The 22813-nt window shown below is 43.6% G+C and overlaps 1 protein-coding gene across 1 annotated transcript in view; it reads right to left on the reverse strand.

Moving 5' to 3' along the window:
* The window catches only part of LOC306917228 (uncharacterized protein), a 74485-nt gene that overhangs the window by 46019 nt on the left and 5653 nt on the right, over positions 1-22813 (reverse strand). Inside the window, exons 2-11 of the mRNA XM_079495361.1 lie at positions 12373-12582; positions 10285-10524; positions 9270-9286; positions 9138-9170; positions 7337-7369; positions 5473-5526; positions 4738-4830; positions 3766-3840; positions 2520-2564; positions 2195-2248 (exon numbers count right to left, since the gene is read on the reverse strand). Coding sequence (XP_079351487.1) covers positions 2195-2248; positions 2520-2564; positions 3766-3840; positions 4738-4830; positions 5473-5526; positions 7337-7369; positions 9138-9170; positions 9270-9286; positions 10285-10524; positions 12373-12582 — 854 coding nt within the window. The remainder of the gene's footprint in view (positions 1-2194; positions 2249-2519; positions 2565-3765; positions 3841-4737; positions 4831-5472; positions 5527-7336; positions 7370-9137; positions 9171-9269; positions 9287-10284; positions 10525-12372; positions 12583-22813) is intronic.

Raw genomic sequence — 22813 nt, forward strand, 5'->3', positions numbered from 1 at the left:
CTGCTAAAAATAGGATGCGCGCGCGGATCCGAAACACCAAACGTCCGACATGCGGAACAACGGTCAGTATTGGGGCCCAAACTCTTTATTTTATATATCAATGATATTTGCAAAGTATCACAGCTGCTATCATTGGTACTTTTTGCAGACGACACAAATGTTTCCTGCTCCGGGGATAATTTGGCCAAATTACAGGGTGACATCAATGATGAATTACGTAAATTAAAATTATGGTTTGATCTGAATAAATTATCTTTTGTGAGCAAGACTAAGTTCATGCTATTTGGTAAATGCAGGATAAAGACTCAGGTACATATTCAAATAGATAGAACGGGTGCACGAAAACAAATGTCTAGGTGTGACAATACGGACTTAGCTGGAAAACACACATCACAAACGTAAAATATAAAGTAGCTAGAAGTATAGCAGTCATAAATAAAGCAAAACAGGTTCTAAATCTTTAGTCACTTCACACCCTCTACTGTTCCTTAGTCTTGCCATATTTCCATTACTGTGCAGAGGTATGGGGTAACAACTATAAAACATCAATTCATTCACTTGTCATTTTGCAAAAGAGAGTAATAAGGACCATTCACAAGGTTGGTTATCTGGAACACTCAAATCCACTTTTTTTACAGTCAAAATTGCTCAAATTCACAGACATTGTAGCGTACCAGACAGCAATAATAATGTACAAAGCCAAGAACCATAAATTACCAGCAAATATTCAAAATCTGTTTCAGGATCGGGAGGGGGGTTACAATCTGAGGGGAGAATTTAATTTCAAAACTTAAGAAACCTAAGTCATGGCATATGTCTATTCATGGCTGCCAGTTCAGACCGGATGTCGTTCCGTGCCAGTGCCGACTGATCCAGGCCGTACTGAATGAACGTCATCTTGCACAGCATCTTTAGACTCTTAGGACGTTTGAGGAGCTGTACGTCCAAGACGTACAGCTCCTCAAACGTGTCTCCTCTAAAGAAGACAACGCGATCTCCCACCATGCAAGTGCACCTGCTGTTTGTCGACCACGACGGCCCTTTTCTTTTGGGCTTAACCTTTGTCCAGGAGAAGGTCTCCGGGTTGAATCTCCACATGACATTGTGGGAATCACATTTTTTATTGTCAGCGAATATGTACAGCTCTCCGTTGTAGGCAAAGGCTGAATGGCCTGCTGGAAGAAGACGCTGATGTGCAGAAGGCGTGCTGAGCCAGGATTTGGTCTCCGTGTCAAACACGGACATGTTGCTATTGTGGTTGTTGCCCTGAACCTCCATGCCCCCAAATACAAACATCTTTGTCCCGATGATGGTGGCCGAGTGACCTGATGAAACGGGCGCCGCGGTGCCTCTGGTGTTAATTAACGACCAGACCATTGTGGTCGTGTCCAACGTGCAGATGTCGTTGGTGCATCCACCTCGCCTTTTGCGACCTCCATGGATATACATGAGTTTCCCCAAGACACACGCCGAGTGGCCCGTCCTCGCCTCTGGAATAGTCCCAGAAACCTTCGGCTTAGACCATCCGTGGGTGTCGACATCAAATGCATATAGTGCGGCACAGTACGGCAGTCCCCCCCAGATGTAGATGATATCTTCTATCAGCACGGCTGTGTGGCGCCAGCGATTTGGGGGATGTTTTACGTCTCCAGGCCTCACTGGGGGCAAATTTGTCCAGTGCAAAGACACTGTGTTGAAGACACTCTGAATAATCTGATCCAGGTTGTGCACACCACAGAGCCCGCCAAAGCAGTACACCTCGTGCCCCACTACTACAGAGGCCTGATTTAATGTTGTGGGTCCTCTTTTCAGATGCACCGTCCAATACATTTCTTTGTTTGACTGCACTCGTACCGTTTTGCATTTCCGTCTAAGAGTCCTGTTGTGTGTTCCGCGTGGCCGGCCTTAAGCTAGCTGCCTCGATGCTCACAATGATGTTACTATGATGTCAGTCATGCCATTTTGTGCGAGTATTGCGGCCAAATATGGAGTCCCGTATTGCGAATAGCGGAAGCAGGGCCGCTTGCGCAACACCGCTAACACTGTGGTCAAAGTTAAGACTCGCCAGCATATTTGACCTTTAATCATTTAATACATGTCGCGTGCGTGTTTACGTGCGTGTGCACCACCAAATCATTGCTACAGCCGGGGAAAAAAGCATCGCTTAGTTATAGGTCATATCAAAGTGTCTCACCATAGGTCCTGGCTCTCCTGCGTCTCCTGGAATTCCTTGTCCTCCGGAAGGACCCTAAACACCCAGGGGGAGAGGGGGGGGATGAAACATAGAGGTCAGACGTTGTCGTTCTAAAGTACAGTATGTAAGTAGCCTTGCCGAGCCATAAGGCCCATAGGGGCAGGAGCCTATCTCCTGTTTCTGTAGCGTGAGGCAGCTTGATGTACAAGTACACCCCCTGGACATGACGCTAGTATGTCGCAGGGACAGTACAGTATAAGTGCACCACAAGGAGTACAGGTTCAATACAGCATAATATACAGCATATTATAATGTCAAAACTTACTTCCGATCCTGCCTGGCCGGGAGGCCCCCGTGGTCCTGATTCACCCTAAAATAAGACACATCACATCCAATCACAGTACAGCACAGTACGGTATCATCCTCATCATCTCCACCTCATTTCTAATTTGCCTCTTTCCTGGCTCAGCCTGGTTTAGTGATGATTGTGTGACAGAGTCTGACACTCACCCTGGATTAGTAATGGATTGTGTGACAGTGTGACACTCACCCTGGTTTAGTGATGGATTGTGTGATATAGTCTGACACTCACCCTGGTTTAGTGATGGATTGTGTGACAGTGTGACACTCACCCTGGTTAGCCTGGTTTAGTGATGGATTGTGTGACATAGTCTGACACTCACCCTGGATTAGTAATGGATTGTGTGACAGAGTCTGACACTCACCCTGGTTAGCCTGGTTTAGTGATGGATTGTGTGACATAGTCTGACACTCACCCTGGATTAGTAATGGATTGTGTGACAGAGTCTGACACTCACCCTGGTTAGCCTGGTTTAGTGATGGATTGTGTGACATAGTCTGACACTCACCCTGGATTAGTAATGGATTGTGTGACAGAGTCTGACACTCACCCTGGTTAGCCTGGTTTAGTGATGGATTGTGTGACATAGTCTGACACTCACCCTGGATTAGTAATGGATTGTGTGAGAGAGTCGGACACTCACCCTGGTTAGCCTGGTTTAGTGATGGATTGTGTGACATAGTCTGACACTCACCCTGGATTAGTAATGGATTGTGTGACAGAGTCTGACACTCACCCTGGTTAGCCTGGTTTAGTGATGGATTGTGTGACATAGTCTGACACTCACCCTGGATTAGTAATGGATTGTGTGACAGAGTCTGACACTCACCCTGGTTAGCCTGGTTTAGTGATGGATTGTGTGACATAGTCTGACACTCACCCTGGATTAGTAATGGATTGTGTGACAGAGTCTGACACTCACCCTGGTTAGCCTGGTTTAGTGATGGATTGTGTGACATACTGTAGTGACACTCACCCTGGTTTAGTGATGGATTGTGTGACATAGTGACACTCACCCTGGTTTAGTGATGGATTGTGTGACATAGTGACACTCACACTGGTTTAGTGATGGATTGTGTGACATAGTGACACTCATCCTGGTTTAGTGATGGATTGTGTGACATAGTCTGACACTCACCCTGGTTTAGTAATGGATTGTGTGACATAGTCTGACACTCACCCTGGTTTAGTGATGGATTGTGTGACTCACCCTGGATCCTGTCACCATCGCTGCATGGCCCGACTTCTCACTGAAGCCAGAGTCCATCTGGGACACCAGCTGGCCCTGTGGGAGGAGCAGACATGACTTCATCATAGCAGTGTTGATTTCGTCGACTAAAACTAAGACGGAAAATGTTCGTCGACTATACCTTTTTTCACTGACGAAAACTAAATGGAAACTAAATGAAAAAAAAAGAAGCTATGACGACTAAAACTAAGACTAAGAATATATTGACAATTTTGTCAACAAATAAAAACTAAAAAGACTAAAAGACTAAAATGTTAGGAAGGGACTAGTGGACAAGAGATCCAGTATAAGTCATTTTACACTTGTTTGCATGCTGAAAATAGCCGATCAACAAGCTCACAACGTGCCGCAGCGTGACGCGTTGAGTGCTTGTAGATCAGCTATTTTTCATCAGTCATTACTACGGCATCAAGGCCCACCGACTAAATCAACTGTAGATTTAGTCAACTAAAATCGCATGACATTTAGTCGACTAAAATTAGACTAACACTAAAACATTCCAGGTGACTTAAATGTGACTAAAACTAAATGAAGTTTTATTCCAAAGACTATGGCTAAACTAAAATAGAAATCTGCTGCCAAAAACAACACTGCATCATAGGATAGAGTGATCCTGAGGGCCCTGTTTTGCACGGCGTCTAATGCCAATCATTTGAAAATTACGTGATTGGCCCCAATTTCCAATCACGTGATCGGATCGGAACAACCCAACTCGGTATACTGAGGCTTTTATTTTCGTTCACATTCGACTCAAAAATGAAAGTCAGTGTTCTTCAGAGTAAAATCTGCCTCATCTGCTGGGCACTCCAGCGCCTTTATTTTGAAAAGAATCCGGCAATTTAAATTGTCACCATGAAGTTTGAACCGATTTTAATCGATTTACGATATATATATTGTTATGTGCTTGACTGTCTATAGTTATTGTTGACTCACCCCAGGGTGCATGTGTTGACCGGGGGGTCCCGGCTCTCCAGGGTTTCCTGGGATTCCGGGCTCTCCGTCGAAGCCTGGAGGCCCCGCAGCGCCCTGTAGATTGTTAAAATAATCTATAATTATTACACTATCCCATTCAATGAATACTCCAGATCATACATGGGCAACTGGCGGCCCATGGGGCCTCATGCGGCCCCCACCTTCACTTAATGTGGCCCACAGGTTAATATCACAATACTGATATATTATTGATTTCAGCTGTTACACAATGCAATTGAATTACTTCTAAATTAGTAGCTTAATGAGTAGTATTAAAAGTGTATTGTCTTTTGTATGTCCAATGTATGTGTATTTAGTCCATGTAGTTATCATAACTATAATTAAAGGCATTCGAAATTAAATAAAAATGTTACTTTTCAGGATTCCAATTAAAAAATAACAAAATAAGTAAATAAATCAGGATTTCAATAAAAAAACTAACAAGATCTACAAGCTCAAAACGCGTTGCACTTGTAGATCGGCTATTTTTGCAACGACAGTAATATGCAATGTGGCCCTCTGGAGTGAGTGTGGAACTATAGTGGCCCTCTGGAGTGAGCGTGGAACTATAGTGGCCCTCTGGAGTGAGCATGGAACTATAGTGGCCCTCTCCCTCGTCAAAGTTGCCCACCCCTGCTCCAGATTGTAACTGTTTATGATTGTGTTGTTGTTGTTGTGTGGTGTGGTCTTCCATACCCGTCTCCCTCTGAAGCCGTTGAGGCCCCTGGATCCCTGGGCTCCTGGAGGGCCCTGCATTATGGGTTTACAAAACACACAATAATAAGCCAAATAAAGGTAGTAGTAGAGAAAAAAGTACAATATTTGCATCTGAGATGTAGTGGAGTAGAAGTAAAAGTATTGGACATTGGAAATACAAATACCTCAAAACTGTACTGAAAATGTACTTGTCTGTCCCTCCAAAAAAATAATATGACCTATAAGGCCTTGATGCCACGGCCACACTGTGCAAATTGATTGTACAGTACAACGTCTCCTCCACCTCATTTCTACCTTTGCCATTTTCCTGGCTGTGTGTAAATATTAGGGCTGTAAAACGATACATTTTAACAGCGATGCGTTACGTATCACGATACATGGTTGACGATACGATACATGGACGATATTGGTTCATTAAGGCCTCACTCACACGGTCGCAACAGATTGCTGTATGCTTGTTGTATACAAAGGGTGTGACACAGCTTGCCCCAATGCATTTCCAATGGGAGTCACATGGTTTGACACAACATTTGTGTTGTATGAGGGGGAGGGGCGCAGTCGAAAAACACAGCCAAAAGCCATACAACAGCTTGTAGTCCAAAATGTAGTCCTCAAACCATGTGACTTCCATTGGAAATGCATTGGGGCGGCCATGACACTCACAACATTCATACAACAAGCATGCAGCAATGTTTCAAAGGTCTGAGTGAGGCCTAAGGCAATGCGATTCAATGATTTAGAATCGATACAGTAACTATTTAGCAAAGACATGAAATCTGTGTGAAACATGTGGATAGAGCAGGGTCTTTTTAAGGGAAACATTTATTATTATGGATATAAAGTAAACACACTGTTTCTCTGCCAAATACATTATGGACATTGTATGTGAACAGATATGGACAAACCTGCACCTTGACATGAACACAGAGAATTCACACATTTATCGATAGACCATGTGTAGCGATACGGAATAGAATTAAACACATTTCTTCTTCTTAAAATTGCTAAATACACCACACAAGTGCTTAGTATTGATCCTTTTTTATTTTTCATTGCAAAACGATTCGATACTGATTATTTGCATTTCAAACGATACGATACGATAGAAAGTGAAACTGAATCCATTTCGATATACTTCGATTCTTGAAATTAATATAGATTTTTCGATGCAGTTACTATATCGTTACACCCCTAGTAAATCAATATGTTTTTAGAGGGGTCAGAGTGGTGCAGTCAGTAGCGCTGTCGACCTCACAGCAAGAATCGTACATCACCAAAGGAAGTGGCCTTTCCCCTAACATGATGAAATTGCAGGCCTGGTTCATACAGAACCACAAGAGATAGAAAGAGGCGCGCACTTTAAAGTAATGGTGGATCGTGTAAAAGAAGAATATTCAAATAATATCCAATATATTCAATTATTTGATTGAGTATTTCCGATTTTCTTTACTTATTTACTTCTAATCCACTGACTACACTACATCTCAGAGGCAAATATTGTAGGATTATTTGAAAACTTTAGTTACTAGTTACTTACTTTGTATATTTTGATTATTATTACAAAACATACATTTACACACTACATCCCTAAATACATTTGGAAAGGATTTTTATACTTTTTTGAAAGCTTGAAATAAGACATTCTGCATAATGAGTACTTTTACTTTTGCTATACTTTACTTGAAGTACATTTTGATGCAAATTTGCACTTGTACTTTTACTCAAGTACACTTTGAATACCAAAACTTGTACTCTGAACTGAACTGGAAAATATGGTTGTGGATTTCTTCCGCCATCTAGTGGTCACATAGGGGGGGGACACTCTAATTATTTTCCAACCTACCATGGGTCCTGCACGGCCTGGGGTTCCAACCACCTGTGGGGGAACAACAGGGTAATTAGCAAGGTTATAATCAGGGGTCATCGCCATGGTGAAACACTTCTGTCAAAATGTCATTTTAATTAGCAAGGTTATAATCAGGGGTCATCGCCATGCTGAAACACTTCTGTCAAAATGTCATTTTTGCCACGGACTTAGTGGACAATAAATATTTCCAGAAACACATGGAAATATTTATAGCACTTTTTAGACTTAGATAGCATTTGAAACAGACTTATAGCATGTCATGTAGACAGCACAATAATTGCATTGTATATAGTCATAGCACATCATAGTAGCCTACATATGTATAGCATAGTATAGTATATATGTATAGTTAATATGTATAGTGTCATTATATAGATATGTTCTAGTTACGTTCTTAGCTTACGCATGTTTCTTGATAAATGCATTTTATATATGTGATGTATTCCCATACTTTTGTTCCTGCCTAATGTAAGTCGCTCTGGATTAAGAGCGTCTGCTAAATGCCTAAATTGTAAAATTGTAAATTGTAAAGAGCTAACCCTGAATGACCATACCAGCTCTGCAACTCTGAGAGTGTACAAATGGAACCAAATGGACCCTAATGGGTCCATTTGGAACCATTTGGAACCAAATGGACCCTAACGGATCCATTTGGTTCCATTTGTACACTCTCAGAGTAAAACATTTGAGAACCACTACTACTAGTGTACTCCTAATGTGCCAAACATAGTGTCGTAGTAAATCAATATTCCGAAGAAAACCTGGAGACTTGACATTCAGTAATTGGGTCTTATGATCAAAATAAGAACATTATAATGGTGTGTAAAAAAACTAAATGTGAACGAACAAGACCAAGTCTTTGCCACGGACATGTTGATGGTCCCTGGTTATAATCGTTTGGGATTTTCTGTCTGTCTGTGAGAAGATTCTCTACCAGACTATCACTGCGTAGAATCCGTAGATATTAGTCTGGAACTTCGGTGTGGGAGATTCATTTCTAAGTGGCGGTTGTTATACAAACAGATTCCAACGACACAGCAAAAGAGTCTCACTTTGAATAGTGGGCTGTGTGTGATTGGTCACCCACAACTCTGGGGTGAGTGAAATGTATAATTCAAACTGAGGAGTGCCAGACCAATCTCCCCAGGGATTTTTCTTTTCTCCTGTGGGCCGATTTGTCTGGTTTCCAGCCTAAAGACTCTTCAGCTGTGTTTAGGTGTCCTGTGTCCTTGGGCTGCATTAGGCCAGTGGGTTTGGTTACTTTTCAAGGACCGCCATTTGTGTGTGCATTATGGCCAGTGTTTCTCAAACATTTTAATGCCAAAGACCCCCAAAATGAATACCACCTGAAAATATGTTCTGCCAGGGACCCAAAAGTACAAGTACTGTAGATGTGCAAAAGAAAGATAGCAGATAGGAACGCCTACTGAGTGGCAAAACACTACTTTCTGGCATTGACAGCCCATACATCCAAACAGAATGCATCCGAATGCATCTGATTGCATTAAACAATGTTAAACGACATTAAAATCAATTTGCACCTCGATTTGACACTCACTTTATGCATGCGCATACCCTTTAATCTATACAAGCCAGATATGCGCGCCACTTCGTTCCACGCTGTGCGCGAGCTTGTATATCTGCTATAGTTTTTATAGCCACGTATAACATATGGATATAGTGGTTAAAATGAGTGTAGTATAGTATAGTATGCTCTCACAAAGTTTGAATTAAACTCAAATGGAGAGTGCATCAGATGGGGGACAGTTTGACTTACGTATGGGATGTCACCTGGTTCTCCTTTATGTCCCTGAAAATCAAATGGATCAACATGTTTAGCTCAGAAGAGACGCCCGCTGTAATGAATGTAATGTACGCCACACGTTCACAGTAGATAGTAATGGCTTACCTTGAAGGCCATGATTTCTGGGGAGGAAATAAAAAAATAAAATAAAAAGATGGAAAGAAAGAAGAAAGAAAGAAAGAAAGAAAGAAAGAATGAAAGAAAGAAAGAAAGAAAGAAAGAAAGAAAGAAAGAAAGAAAGAAAGAATAGTTTAACTCGAAAGTTGAAGCTAAGATCATTCTGTAATTCACATTCAAGGCAAAGTTTATTTATATAGGACAAATATAGAACATCAATGCAAAGTGTTTTACATAACAAAGGTCCTTTCAGACTGCGTGTGTGAGGCAGGCGTTGTCGCCTGGATCAACGACAGGTCTGCATGCTCCACGTCTGCTCATGAGGGGCGCGGGGCAAAAAAAAAAAGAAAAAAAAAGCTCACAACAAATCCACAATCCAGGTCTAGTCGCAATTTCACGGGACCGTGCCCACGGAAAAACGCCCCTCAACTTCTCTGCGTGTCCAAAATAAACGCACGCCTCTCGTTGAAAATGAGTGGAGGGAAAAAGCAATCTGACCATTTCTCCCCTCATTATTAATAATTACAGTATATGCTGGAAATTTGGTACTTTGCTCATTTCCTCAAATGTTTGGGAACATTGGCGTGCATCAAAGCCCTGCCTCAAAAAGCAAATAAATTAGACTATAATAGAATATATATTTAGACAGGCAACAGTGGCTCAGGAGGTAGCCACGGTTATTGGTTTGAGCGCCAGCTCCTCCTGAGTTAGTGTCAAAGTGTCCTTGAGCAAGACACTGAACCTCTAATTGCTCCCGATGAGCAAGTTGGTGCCTTGCATGGTTTCCTCTGTCATGTGCGTGCGTGCGTGCGTGCGTGCGTGCGTGCGTGCGTGCGTGCGTGCGTAAGTAAGTAAAGATGGGTGAATGAAACGCAAATTGCAACGCGCCCTTGGATAAGGGCACTATATAAATGCACCATTTATAAAATACTTACTGTAGGCTACTCGGAGCGTACCGAGGATTGTAACAGAGGATTTGACTGTGTGTGTGTAGTTCCCTCACCTATCCTCCGGGCGGCGCTGGAGAAGCTGTCACACACGGGACAGCACTCTCCCTCGGGGATGAAGACCTTCTCGCAGGTCCCGATGGCCTCGCAGCGCACCTCGTCGCAGATGGTCACGCCGTTGTCGCAGACGCACAGGAGGCACGCCTCGGGCTTCCAGATGTCCTGGTTGACGTAATCCTTCCCGTCGTACGAGCAGGAACCCGCCGGCCTCTCCTCTCTCCTCTCGAACTCTGAGTCTGCAACGCCAACATCTACACACGTACAGTAATTTTACAATCCTTTTTGTAGGTGTGTGTCAGCTACAGTATATAACGATACTTCCTCCCAATATCGTGATATTGATTCGTTAGTAATAATATTAATAATGCATTTTATTTATAAAGCGCTTTACATTCTTACGAATCTCAAAGTGCTACAAGGTTAAAAGCATGGCAAAAGAAATATAATAAAATACAATAAAAGAAGCGTAAGCAACATCATAATCAGTAAAACATGTTAGGGAAAAGCTTTCTTAAAAAAGTGGGTCTTAAGTCCATTCTTAAAAGAGTCAGTGGACTGTGGTGCTCTCAGGTGAATAGGGAGAGTTCCACAGACATGGGGCTGTGTGGCAGAAGGCCCGGTCGCCCATGGTGCGGAGGTTGGTGTGGGGGATGGGGAGAGAGTTCCACAGACATGGGCTGTGTGGCAGAAGGCCCGGTCGCCCATGGTACGGAGGTTGGTGTGGGGGACGGGGAGAAGATGGGTGTTGGAGGAGCGGAGGCTTCGAGTGGCGGGTTTAGGGGCGATGAGTTCTTTGAGGTAGGGGGGGGGGGGCATTTCCGTAGATGCACTGGTGTCGTGTGTATTGGTAGTATTGGTAGTAGTAGGCGTCCTATATAGAAGCACCCACAGGGGACGCACAAAGAGGAGGTTGGAGGATAGAGTGGCAGAGCATAAATATGCTATTAGAACTAATAATGAGGAGTGGACTACCCCATGGCACGCCATTTTCATAGCTGTCATATTGGTAATGGCAGCCTCCTGAGAGTGGAGGGAATTGAACAAATAGAGCATTCAGTTAGAGGGGGCAATAGACTCAATAGATTGCTTCAGAGAGAGACCTTATGTTTTGTTTTTGTTTTTTTTATATTTGATGCTATCGAATACCCAGGTCTAAATGAGGAGATTGTTTTTAAACCCTTTTTGTAAATAAGTTAAAAGATTGTAGATTGTAGATAGACAGGATTATTTTGTGACCTTGATATTATGCTTTTAAGATGAATGAATGAATGAATGAATGAATGAATGAATGAATGAATGAATGAATTCATTAATGAATGTCTGGCTGCCTTTTGCAGCCCATCCCTTACGGTATTATTCAGACACAATTTACAATACATTATATTTCCTGTGCCAACACGCTGACACCAAAATATTAAACAAAAGTAAATATCACACAATGTATACATAACTCTGATCGAGAGTACATTGAAGTAGGTTCATTTTGTCAATGCCATTTGTAGGCCTGTATGTAAAGTTGTCACAATATGTGGCCATATATTATGGTGTATTTCTTTTTTGCACAGACCCCCAATGGAGTTGTAATCATTCGATTGGTCCCCTTTTGGTCACAGGGAGAATAAGAGGACCTGAACTAGCGGTGTCAGTCCCCTATAGCCACGCCCTGAAGAAGACGTGTCTGTCGAAAGCAGTCGGCGTTTGGTGGCTTTTAATTGTTTTTAAATGTATAGCCCTGTCTAGCAATAAAGGCTTTTTGAGTGGTGTAAACCACTCCTACAACTGGCTTTGTTAGTCTGTCTGTCTGTCTGTCTGTCTGTCTGTGCAGAAAAAATGAGCATGGTTGCTACGGTCACCCAGTTCACCCGGGTGTGATTTCATTACGTCAGACATTACGTCAGACCACAGCTGATCTGGCTATATAAGACCTTACACCACTCAGTTCACACGGGTGTGATTTTTAAATTAATCCTTGCGCGAGTGTGCTTGAAGCTTGTCCCGGTGGGACCCCCCTTCTCCACTTAAGTAAATGTACTTAGTTACTTTACACCACTGCAAACAACCATTTGTGTTTTGTTTTTTTCTACCTGAGTCTGTGTAGGTGGGTTCTGGTCCCGGCGCCACACACAACGGGCAGCACTCTCCTTGCCGGGTCACCTGCGTCTGGCAGTTGCCGAGATCCTCGCACACCACATCGTCGCAGATCACCGTCCCCGCGTCGCACACGCAGATCCGGCACGGCTGCGGGCTCCACTGCTCGTTGTCGCTATAGCGATCGCCGTCTACCGTGCAGCTGTCTGTGTGCGTCCAAACAGAAAGCAGTGATTAGCATAAGTCATGACGTAAGCCTTGCCGAGCCATGAGGTCAGGAGCCTATCTCCTGTTTCTGTATAGTGTGAGGTAGCTTGATGTACTGTACAAGTACACCCCCGGGACTTGATGTACAAGTACACCCCCTGGACATGACGCTAGTATGTCGCAGGGACTTACCCACAATCCAACCCTTGATGCTGGGACATTGGGTCCCATTTTTCAGAGTCTTTGGTATGACCCGGCCGGGGATCGAACCCCGACCTCCCAGTCTCAGGGCAGACACTCTAACCTCAAGGCCACTGAGCTAGTGATTAGCACATCACATAGAATAAGAAGTGGAACAAAATAGCCGATCTACAGACTCACGTACGATGTGTCACGGCGTGACGCAGTGCATGATCATAGAATGGCTATTTTCGGCACGTTACACCATCGCAGAGAGGAGCGGTGTAACTTCAGAGGAAGGCTGGCTGTCGCAGCCTTGCATTTATCAGTCAAAGACAAGGGTTCAAAAAAAGGGATAGCAACTTTTTAGAGTAAATGCACCGACTTTTAGGCAAATAAGCTCCTTCATCGACTCCCTGTGTCGCGAGACAAGAGATTGGCGAGTGGATGAACGAGTTGATCAGCTAAAAGGCTGGCCATATTTCTTTGACAGAACGACAACCTAGAAACACAATCAGCACATGACAGGAGCTAAAGGCCTATTCATACTTCAGTTTTAGGCGATAAGGTGACCACCGAAACGGTGGTTAGTAATGACAGAATCATGTGTTTGGGTGAGCGTCATGTTGTCACTTGTCATCACCGCTATAAAACTGGAGTATGAATAGGTGTATAGTGGACCGCTCCAGCTGTGCTTAAAAACACTTTCAACCTGGCATCCCTATTTTGGGGCATGGCATTATAGGCAAACATAGAAAGAAAATATAGTGAAAACAGCTGATCTACAAACTCACAATGATGCGTTGCATTGTGAAACATGAGCTTGTCGATCGGCTATTTTCCCTATAAAATAGGGTTTAAGTGGTTGAAAAAGAAATCACACTCGTGACTCGGGTGAAGTGAGCGGCGCTCGTATCATCCTACCTACATCATCATACATCACATTCCGTGCTCAGCCAATCAGCTTAGCACATTCCGTGCTCAGCCAATCAGCTGAGCACATTCCGTGCTCATGCAGACACACAAAGCTGTGCATCAAAAAAAACACTGTCAACACACTATACTGTAGGTAAACGAAAGACAAAAAGAAAAGACTGGCATCAAACAAACGAAAACAGCATACACAGAAAATGCAAGAGGACATTTTTTGTTTTTGCGACAATGCCCTCCCCGCCGTCTCAGGTTCGACAGCGGACGTCTCGGAAGGCCATGCCGTGGTTTTACCAGCTTGGGTTTCAGTGGAGTTTTTTTTTACCGGTCCATCTTTCTTCTACTTCTTCTTCTTCTCCTTCCACTTCTCTTTCCACTTCCACTTCCACACACACCGGACAACACTCTCCGTCCCGGATCTCGGTCCTCTTGCAGTCGCGCGAGACGTCCTCACACCTCACCTCCTCACACACCACCGTGCCCAGGTCACACACGCACACTTTGCACGGCCCCGGGCTCCACAGCTCATTGTCCTGGTAGACCGTGCCGGCGTCGGTACAGCTGTAGTCTTTATGGAACAACAAGTATATTTATAAGCAGCTCGTACTCAGAAACAAACGGGAGAGGGATTTGCTTGTATAACTCAACTCAACTCAAACTTTATTTATAGAGCACATATTACAATGACCAATGGTTAAAAACAGGATGTAAAAAAACAAGGCAGGCAAGAAACGTGACAAAATATGAAGGAATTTTTTTTTTAAATAAAATGAGCTGAAACCATTACAAAGTTATACAAATTATATAATCAAACGTGTCGAAGGCCACAGTGTAGAAATGGGTCTTCAGTAGGGATTAAAGGCCTCTAATGAGGGAGCAGAGTGAATATGGAAGGGTATGTTGTTCCAGAGTCTACTGTAGTATAGCGCAGGTATATATATATATGTGTGTGTGTGTGTGTGTGTGTGTGTGTGTGTGTGTGTGTGTGTGTGTGTGTGTGTGTGTGTGTGTGTGTGTGTGTGTGTGTGTGTGTGTGTGTGTGTGTGTGTGTGTGTGTGTGGCAGAGTGGCTCACAGCCTCAGCCTGATGGCCTGTAATATCTCCCCTGAGCCATGGGCAACTGTCTTTGGCTTAGTGGTTAAGATGTTGGCTTTACACACAGGAGACCCATGGGTTCGATTCGAAAAGCTGAGTCAAATATAATACAGTGTTTTACAACAACAGTGGTGCTGTGTCCAACAACTGTGTTCACTTTGTTACCAGGCAGGTAGTAAACTAGTGAAAACAAACACGAGCCACAAATACAGGTGGAACTGGAACCATGCTTTGATCGGTGACCATTTTGGTGCATTCTTGAAAGACATGTCATATAAAATAAAAAAGCACAATTGACACAGTGCAAGAATGGCGACTTCAATCAGCGGAGGCAAAAGTGTATAGCTTGAAGAAAAGAGGCCTGAATTCAGACCATGACGGATAAGAAGTACAAAAAGAAAAAGACAGTATATAAAATGGGCACAGAAGCAGAATCAGGGGGCAAGGGAACAATCGGACTGAAAAACGGCATCCACGTGAAATGAATTAAGGCACATTTTTGCTGTCAACAGTTGCCGTATTTCTTTGAGAACTGGATGTGCAGCAGTTGTAACATCGACAACCGAGACCGTGTTCGGCGCAGAGCAGGAATGACTGAGGAGGTCTGAGAAAGTGAGCTGTGTGAACTTGAAGAGACCGAGGGACTTTCGGCCCATGACGGAGGATTCGCACAAACCGCAGTCCTCCTCAGTTCAGTGTGATGGACAAGTCAGAAGGCAAGAAGGTGAGCTAAAGCAGGGGTTCTCAACGTTTTTGGCCGGGGACCCCCGGAAATGCTTTGGCAATGTCTCGGGACCCCCGCCCGCCCCCTCCCGACCCCCAATATAAATTGACTGCTACAATAACCTTAAACCATTTTGGGCGGGAACCCCTTTTGGTGTATGGTGATCTACAAGCTCATAGCGCGCCACCGAGTGGCGCGCTACGAGCTTGTACGTCTGCTATTTTTGAAAAAAAGTGAAAATAAAATTAAAAAATAAATCTTTTCTTTTTTTTTTTTTTGAAGATAATTTGGGGACCCCCTAAAATAATTTGGCGACCCCCCGAGGGGTCGCGACCCACGGGTTGAGAACCCCTGAACTAAAGGACCCCACACACGAGCGCGTTTTTCGGATTTTTAGCGGCGTTTCTCCATCGGTTTTCCGAAAAAACGCATCCAGTGTGCAACCACCTTAACTGCTGCAACAAAGTCTCAAAATGAAAATATAAAATAGCCTGAAGGTGCTGTAAATGATTCTTATTATTTTGTTAAAATAATAGTTCTAATCTATATTCCCATGGTAATCAGTGTTTTCTCAGCACCAGCAGCAACAGTGCCAACTCTTTAGTAAACAGAAAATACATTTTCAAATGAGAATATAGCCATATTCATCATCCAACCAGGAGAGAAGACCGCATGCAGAATACAAGATAAATATTTGAAATAGGAAGCGACGAAACACAAAGAACTGGAGCTGATAAATGGATTCTCTCTCCTGACGTGATTAAAAGTGGTGTTCCACCTGAAAGTTTATATTTCTCTTTACTAAAAAAAAAAACCTGGAGAGACAGGGAGACCCCTGATACTGAACAAACACTCCATAGAAATGATTACTCTCTGGGAATATAGAGTTTTAACTTATTAACAAAATCAAATATCACTTACAGCACCTTTAACTTACTGCCAATGACGTGATTGACGTCTTTTTGTGCAGGATAGAAGACAGCCAGGTAAGAGGCTCTATATGCATTGCATATATGCCATTTTGGAAATATCTACTTCCGGTCCTCTTCCTACTTCCTTCACAGGTGTTACCGATGTTACTAATTAAGGCTCTAGGCTAGCTGTTCCATTGAGTGAGCAGTGGTTCTAAAACCTTTTTAATTTCAAGGACCCCCATAACTCTGAGTGTACATGTTTGGAACCAAATTGACCTGTAAAGGTATGGGGCCATTTTGGAACCCACTCAAGGACAGTTTTTGAGACCCACTGGTGTAGCAGAGAGTTTCCAGTGAGCCAACATGCACAATAGAGCACCCTGACTCTGTTTGAACAGAATGGAACAGAGCCTTCATATAGTATCATCTGTAACGAAGGAAGTCGGAAGAGGCCCGAAAGTAGGAAGAGTTATTTCAAAATGCCGCTGTGCATATGGAGCCTATCAACAGCAGGATTGGACGGCTAACCGGAACAGAAACAGCGTCTGGTCCGTGTGAAATGCAAAAAAAAGCACACTTTGCTTTAAGTGTCAACAACAACACTCCGTCCAGCCATGTTTCAGCCTGTGGCGATCGGTTTAGAAGTCATGCCGTTTGTTTTTTTACCAGTTTCAGTGTGTGGACCGCGGGGACTCTGGGCTGCAGCCGAGCACACCGGACAACACTCTCCCTCCGGCGTCACGGTCGTCTGGCAGTTACCTATGTCTTCGCACACGACGTCCTCGCAAACCACCGTGCCCATGTCACACACGCACACTTTGCACGGCTCCGGGCTCCACATGTCATTGTTGGGGTAGACCTGTCCCCCGTCCCGACAGGAATCTTTTGTGAAGCGGAAGCAGCAGATTTGCGGTATCAAAGGAGGGACCTGTTTTAGTTTTCATTCAGTACAGTTCATACAAAACCCCTTTCTTTCCCTTGCTTTTGTCCCTATTGTCTCACATTCATCCATGTCTTGCATGTTTATAGCAAAGACAAGAGTCAGACAAGAGGTACCAAAAACTGGCATTGCACATGCCAACTGACTGTTACAAACCATGCTCGCGTTGTGAGCTTGTAGATCGGCCATGTTTGAAGTGGGACACAATTTGGTGCAAAACTACCGTATATACGCAACATTACTGCGGAATGTTTTCCAAAGCATGCAGTGACTTATTTGAGCTACAAAAAAAACCAGTGGATTCCAATCATTTCACTATGGTAATTAAAAAACACTTGCAGAGACTTGAAGCTTGCTGTGAGAAAGGGAGTCCAACAACACACTGTAATTGTGCAGTTATGCCGTTTTGGCAAGGTATCATTGCATTTTACTGCAAATTAAGTGTAGGCCTAGAGCATGCATCGTCAAGGGGATATTACTGTACCATTCTTGAAGTCACACATTTACACAAAGCTGTCAGGGGCATGCGGCCATGTTAGAAGAGTCACAGTAAATACGCAAACTGCTAAAAAGGCCTTTTTTAACAGTCTCCTTATTTGCCGTGACTCTGGTGTTTTTTGCATAGTGATTGTGGTGGACATTTTTTGTCAAAATTCTGCCTTGGACATACAGAATGAGCAGACAATAATATTATCAGCCAAAACAGTCTTAGTCTTAGTGGACTCTGTGCCATAGTGTCGTGGTAAAACCTACCATTCAGTAATCGGGTTGATAAAACCTGAATTGATAAAAATATGAACGCTATTAATGTATTAATGTATTGTCACTCTTCCAATCCAACATATAAATCACTTTCATAAAACACTCTCCAACAAATTCCTTAGCAAACCTCTCAAAACACACACACACACGCACGCGCACGCACACGCACACGCACACGCACACACACACACACACACACACACACACACACACACACACACACACACACACACACAGGAGAGCTCTGCACATGCAGCCTTGCACACACAGGCTTAAAGGCCCGTTATACTTGGTTGCGTACTGGCGTCGCACACCAAAGAAATAACAGATTCACCAAAGCTCACAACAACACGCCGCAATGCAACACGGTGTGAGCTTGTACTGTACATCAGCTTATTTCCAGTGCGACCCAGCGCAGCGCAACTATAAGTAATATGCATCACCCTTGGGGTGAGCTCAAACGGTTAATGCAATGCTCTGTGCTCGTTGGATGAATTTTGTGTTGTGTCATGGCCGCCCAATGCATTTCCAATGGAGGTCACATGGTTTGACACAACATAGGGGGAGGGGTCTGTTGTATGGCTTTCAGCTGTGTTTCGACTGCGCCCCTCCCCCTCATACAACACAATGTTGTGTCAAACCATGTGACCTCCATTGGAAATGCATTGGGCGGCCATGACACAACACAGCATTGATCCAACGAGCACAGAGAATTGCATTAAAGGTGTGAGTGCACCCCTAATCCACTGCACCGCGTGACGCGTACAGCAGATAGCACCTCATAGCACCACGACTGACAGTGAGCATGCTACAGTCATGTAGCACAGTTCTCAGAGAGTAATAAAGTAAGAGAGTGGCGACGACACTAGCGTTGACTCCATGGAATGAGGAAGTGCTCATTCTATCTCAATGGGATAGTTCCAGCCATGTATGAGCAATGTTTGGAACTATAGCCCGCTTTGCGGCGAGATCAAAGCGTGTCGCTACGCTCTGAGTTCTCAGAGAATATCAGTGGTGGAAAAAGTACTCAAATGTTTTACTTAAGTAAAAGTATCAAAACGGCAATGTACTCTGTTACAAGTAAAAGTCCAGAATTCTACATTTACTTGAGACAAAAGCATAATTGGCATCAAAATGTACTTAAAGAACTAAAAGTAAAAGTACTCATTATGCAGAATGTCCCATTTCAAGTTTTCAAATGTTTAAAAAGATTTTGAAAATAGCAGATCTACAAGCTCACAATGCGATGCATTGTGAGCTTGTAGATTGGCTATTTTCAAATGGCCAAATGAATTAATGTGAATGAATGTTTTGCAATAATTATCAAAATCTACAAAGTAAGTAGTAACTAAAGTTTTCAAATAATTGTAGTGGAGTAAAAGAAGTACAATATTTGCCTCTGAGATGTATGGTGGAGTAGAAGTAAAAGTATTGGAAATTGAAAATACTCCAGTAAAGTAAAATATACCTCACAATTGTACAGTGCTTGAGTAAATGTACTTTCCACCACTGGTTATACAGTCATAGCACACAGTTCTCAGAGAATATCAAATCGAGACAAGAGGATTGTTTTGTCTCACACGTTTCAGACAATAAGACAGCTCAAGCAGAACCACCTCATGAACTCTGCAGAGAAACGCAGCGTCGCAGTCCCGCCCCCTCGAGAGACCGGAAAATAATTCCCCGTTCATTTTCCTCATAGACTCAAAAAGTATTTATTTAAAGACGTTTACGTCGCGAACAAAGCCAACTCGAGTTGTAACAAATCATGACAATAAACACAATGTTTTGGGCCGATCAAATAATTACGTAAGGAGAAAAAAGGCAGGTTACAACACTTTTTGTTTTGTTTTTGTTCTTACAAATTATTTGATCAGCCCAAAACATTGTGTTTATTGTCATGATTTGTCACAACTCGAGTTGGCTTTGTCCGCTGCGTAAACGTCTTTAAATAAATACTTTTTGAAAAGTGTAGGAGGAAAATGAACAGGGACGCACTATTCTGAATGCGCTGAAACGCCTTGAGAGAGACTTAGAGAGAGCTGTTCATGACAGTGAAACAACCGTGCACGTCACTTGACAAAACTTTCACACTCTCAAGTTTTCTGTCAAGGTCGTGGATGTTTTTGTCGAGGTCGTATGAGTGCGAATAAAAGGCCTTCTGGGCTATGTGATGCACACATGACCCAACCACACACGCACACACACTGAGGCCTCAGGCTCATACAATCGTACAGAACGCATGTTCTGTGTTCTGTCTGTGTTTGATGGCTGCCTCGATGCATTTCCAATGGGAGTCACATGGTTTGACCAAACATTTGTGTTTGATTGCTGATTGCTGCCCACCCTCGCCCCCTAAACACAAATGTTTGCATTGGAAAAGCATTGAGGCGGCCATCAAACCCAGACAGAACACACAGAACATGCGTTTGATACATGTGTATGAGGCCTGAGAGGGACATGATGATGCGCTCTCTCTCTGCTTTCTGTATGGCACGCACGCATGCTGCTGACTCTCAGATCACTTGCTAGACAGGCCAAAGCCGAGACGATAGAACGCTCACCCATAGAATGTGCATACAATGTACACCCATAAGAATGTACACCCATAAGAATGTACACCCATACAATGTACATTATGTACACCCATAGAATATACATATAGAATGCACACCCATAGAATGTGCACCCATAGGAGCGTCTCTCTGCGTTCTCGTCTCTGGACCAATGAAACGGACGTCTCTTGAAAATCTTATCATCATACAATCAGCCAATCAAATCATCGCATTCCGTGCTACAACACACAAACGCGTGCTACGTACAAACACAAGCACGTGCTACAAACACACCTACACACAAAGCTGTGCATAGAAGGGGCTAGAAAAACCCAAAACAAAGTTAGAATATGGAGATAAGACAGCAACGGCATATATACTCCCTGTTGACCGATGCGGTTCGGTGAGTGTCCGTATCGTGCCAACGCAGTTTCCCATGTACCTGCTGCGAGGGGCACCTGCTCGGCAGCAGCAGCAGAAACGCACACGGGACAACACTCTCCCTCTGGGGTGACGGTTCTCTGGCAGTCCCCTATCTCTTCGCACACCACCGCCTCGCACAACACCGTGCCCGCGTCACACACGCACACCTTGCACGGCTCCGGGCTCCACAGGTCATTGTTGGAGTAGACCCGGCCATTTTCCTCACAGGAGTCTGTGGTCAAATAGAGCTTAGTCAATCAGCATATAGGTCTTTTTTTTGTTGCCACATAACAGTATAGACTATAGAGCGTCGCAGTCCCGCCCCCTACCACGGCCCAGGAAATGATTCTCCGTTCATTTTCCTCATAGACCTTTCAGAAAGTATTTATTTAAAGACGGTTACGCCGCGGACAAAGCCAACTCTTGTCGTGACAAATCATGACAATAAACACAATGTTTTGGGCCAAACAAATAATTAGAAAGTAGAAGAAAACGGCAGATTACAACACTTTTTTTGTTGTTTTTCTTCTTTGTAATTGTTTGTTTGGTCCAAAATATTGTGTTTATTGTCATGATTTGTCACGACTGGAGTTGGCTTTGTCCGCGGCGTAACCGTCTTTAAATAAATACTTTTTGAATTGTCAATGGGAAAAATGCATTGGGATTCATTTCCTGGGCCTGGCGTCGTCATGACAGGGGACTGCGACGCTCTATAGAGGGTATGCGCATGCACAAGGCCAATCAGCAAATCGAGTTTCGGCCCAGAGGCCTTCCTCAGCGTAAATCTTCAGGACTTACGCTGAGGAAGGCCTCTGGGCCGAAACGTCTGTATGTTTGCTTGCTGCTGGGGGAACGCTGAAAAATAAAACAAGAATCCTATTGGATATAAGTGCTGGTATTCTCTTCTATGGACTGTATCTACCTGAACCGTGCACCCGAGACTCTATTACTTTGAACTACTCAACTGAGTGCTATTTCTTCTTTTCCTTTCTTCAAGTGATATTAGTCTGGCCATGCCAGGCTATACTTTCCCATCCATACCCTACGTTATAGACAAACTGCCACCATGGCGGAGGTCTGGGAACCACTAGTAGTCTACTACTGAACACATTTTATAGCAGCCAGGGCCAGGCTAACTGTAGGTGTTTGGTTTGTGGCAGAGAAGCGGTTTCACAGCAGTCTCACAGTCTGCGTGAGAAACTCATACTCAAAGAGGCGACATTTTTCCCAGTGTTGTTTACTGGAAACGTGAAAACCATAACGGTTGCAAATGCTATTTCATCATGACTGTGTGTGTTTGTGTGAGTGTGAGTGTGAGTGTGTGTGTGTGTGTGTGTTGTGTTGTGTTGTGCGTGCGACGTGCGTGCGTGCGTGCGTGCGTGCGTGCGTGCGTGCGTGCGTGCGTAATTGTCCCCGGAACACTGGTTGAAAACCACTGACATATACAACACAGTAAACTTTGTCACTGCTGTTGTCAGTGTCACTAATGATGCAGTCAGTCAGCGATCGCTCTGAGGTTTAGTTGGGAACAGAAATGGTGCTCTAACATTATGAGAGAAAGCCTACTAAATACAGACAGCTAACCTATGAAGCACAGAATTCACACATTGTGATTTGCCGCTATAATCATTTTTTGGATAGTTAAATGGTAAATGGTGCATTTCATTATAGGCAAATATGTTTTAAAAATGTTGGGCGTTGCGAGCT

This window comes from Electrona antarctica, assembly GCF_951216825.1.
Source record: "Electrona antarctica genome assembly, chromosome: 24".
NCBI classification, from domain to species: domain Eukaryota; kingdom Metazoa; phylum Chordata; class Actinopteri; order Myctophiformes; family Myctophidae; genus Electrona; species Electrona antarctica.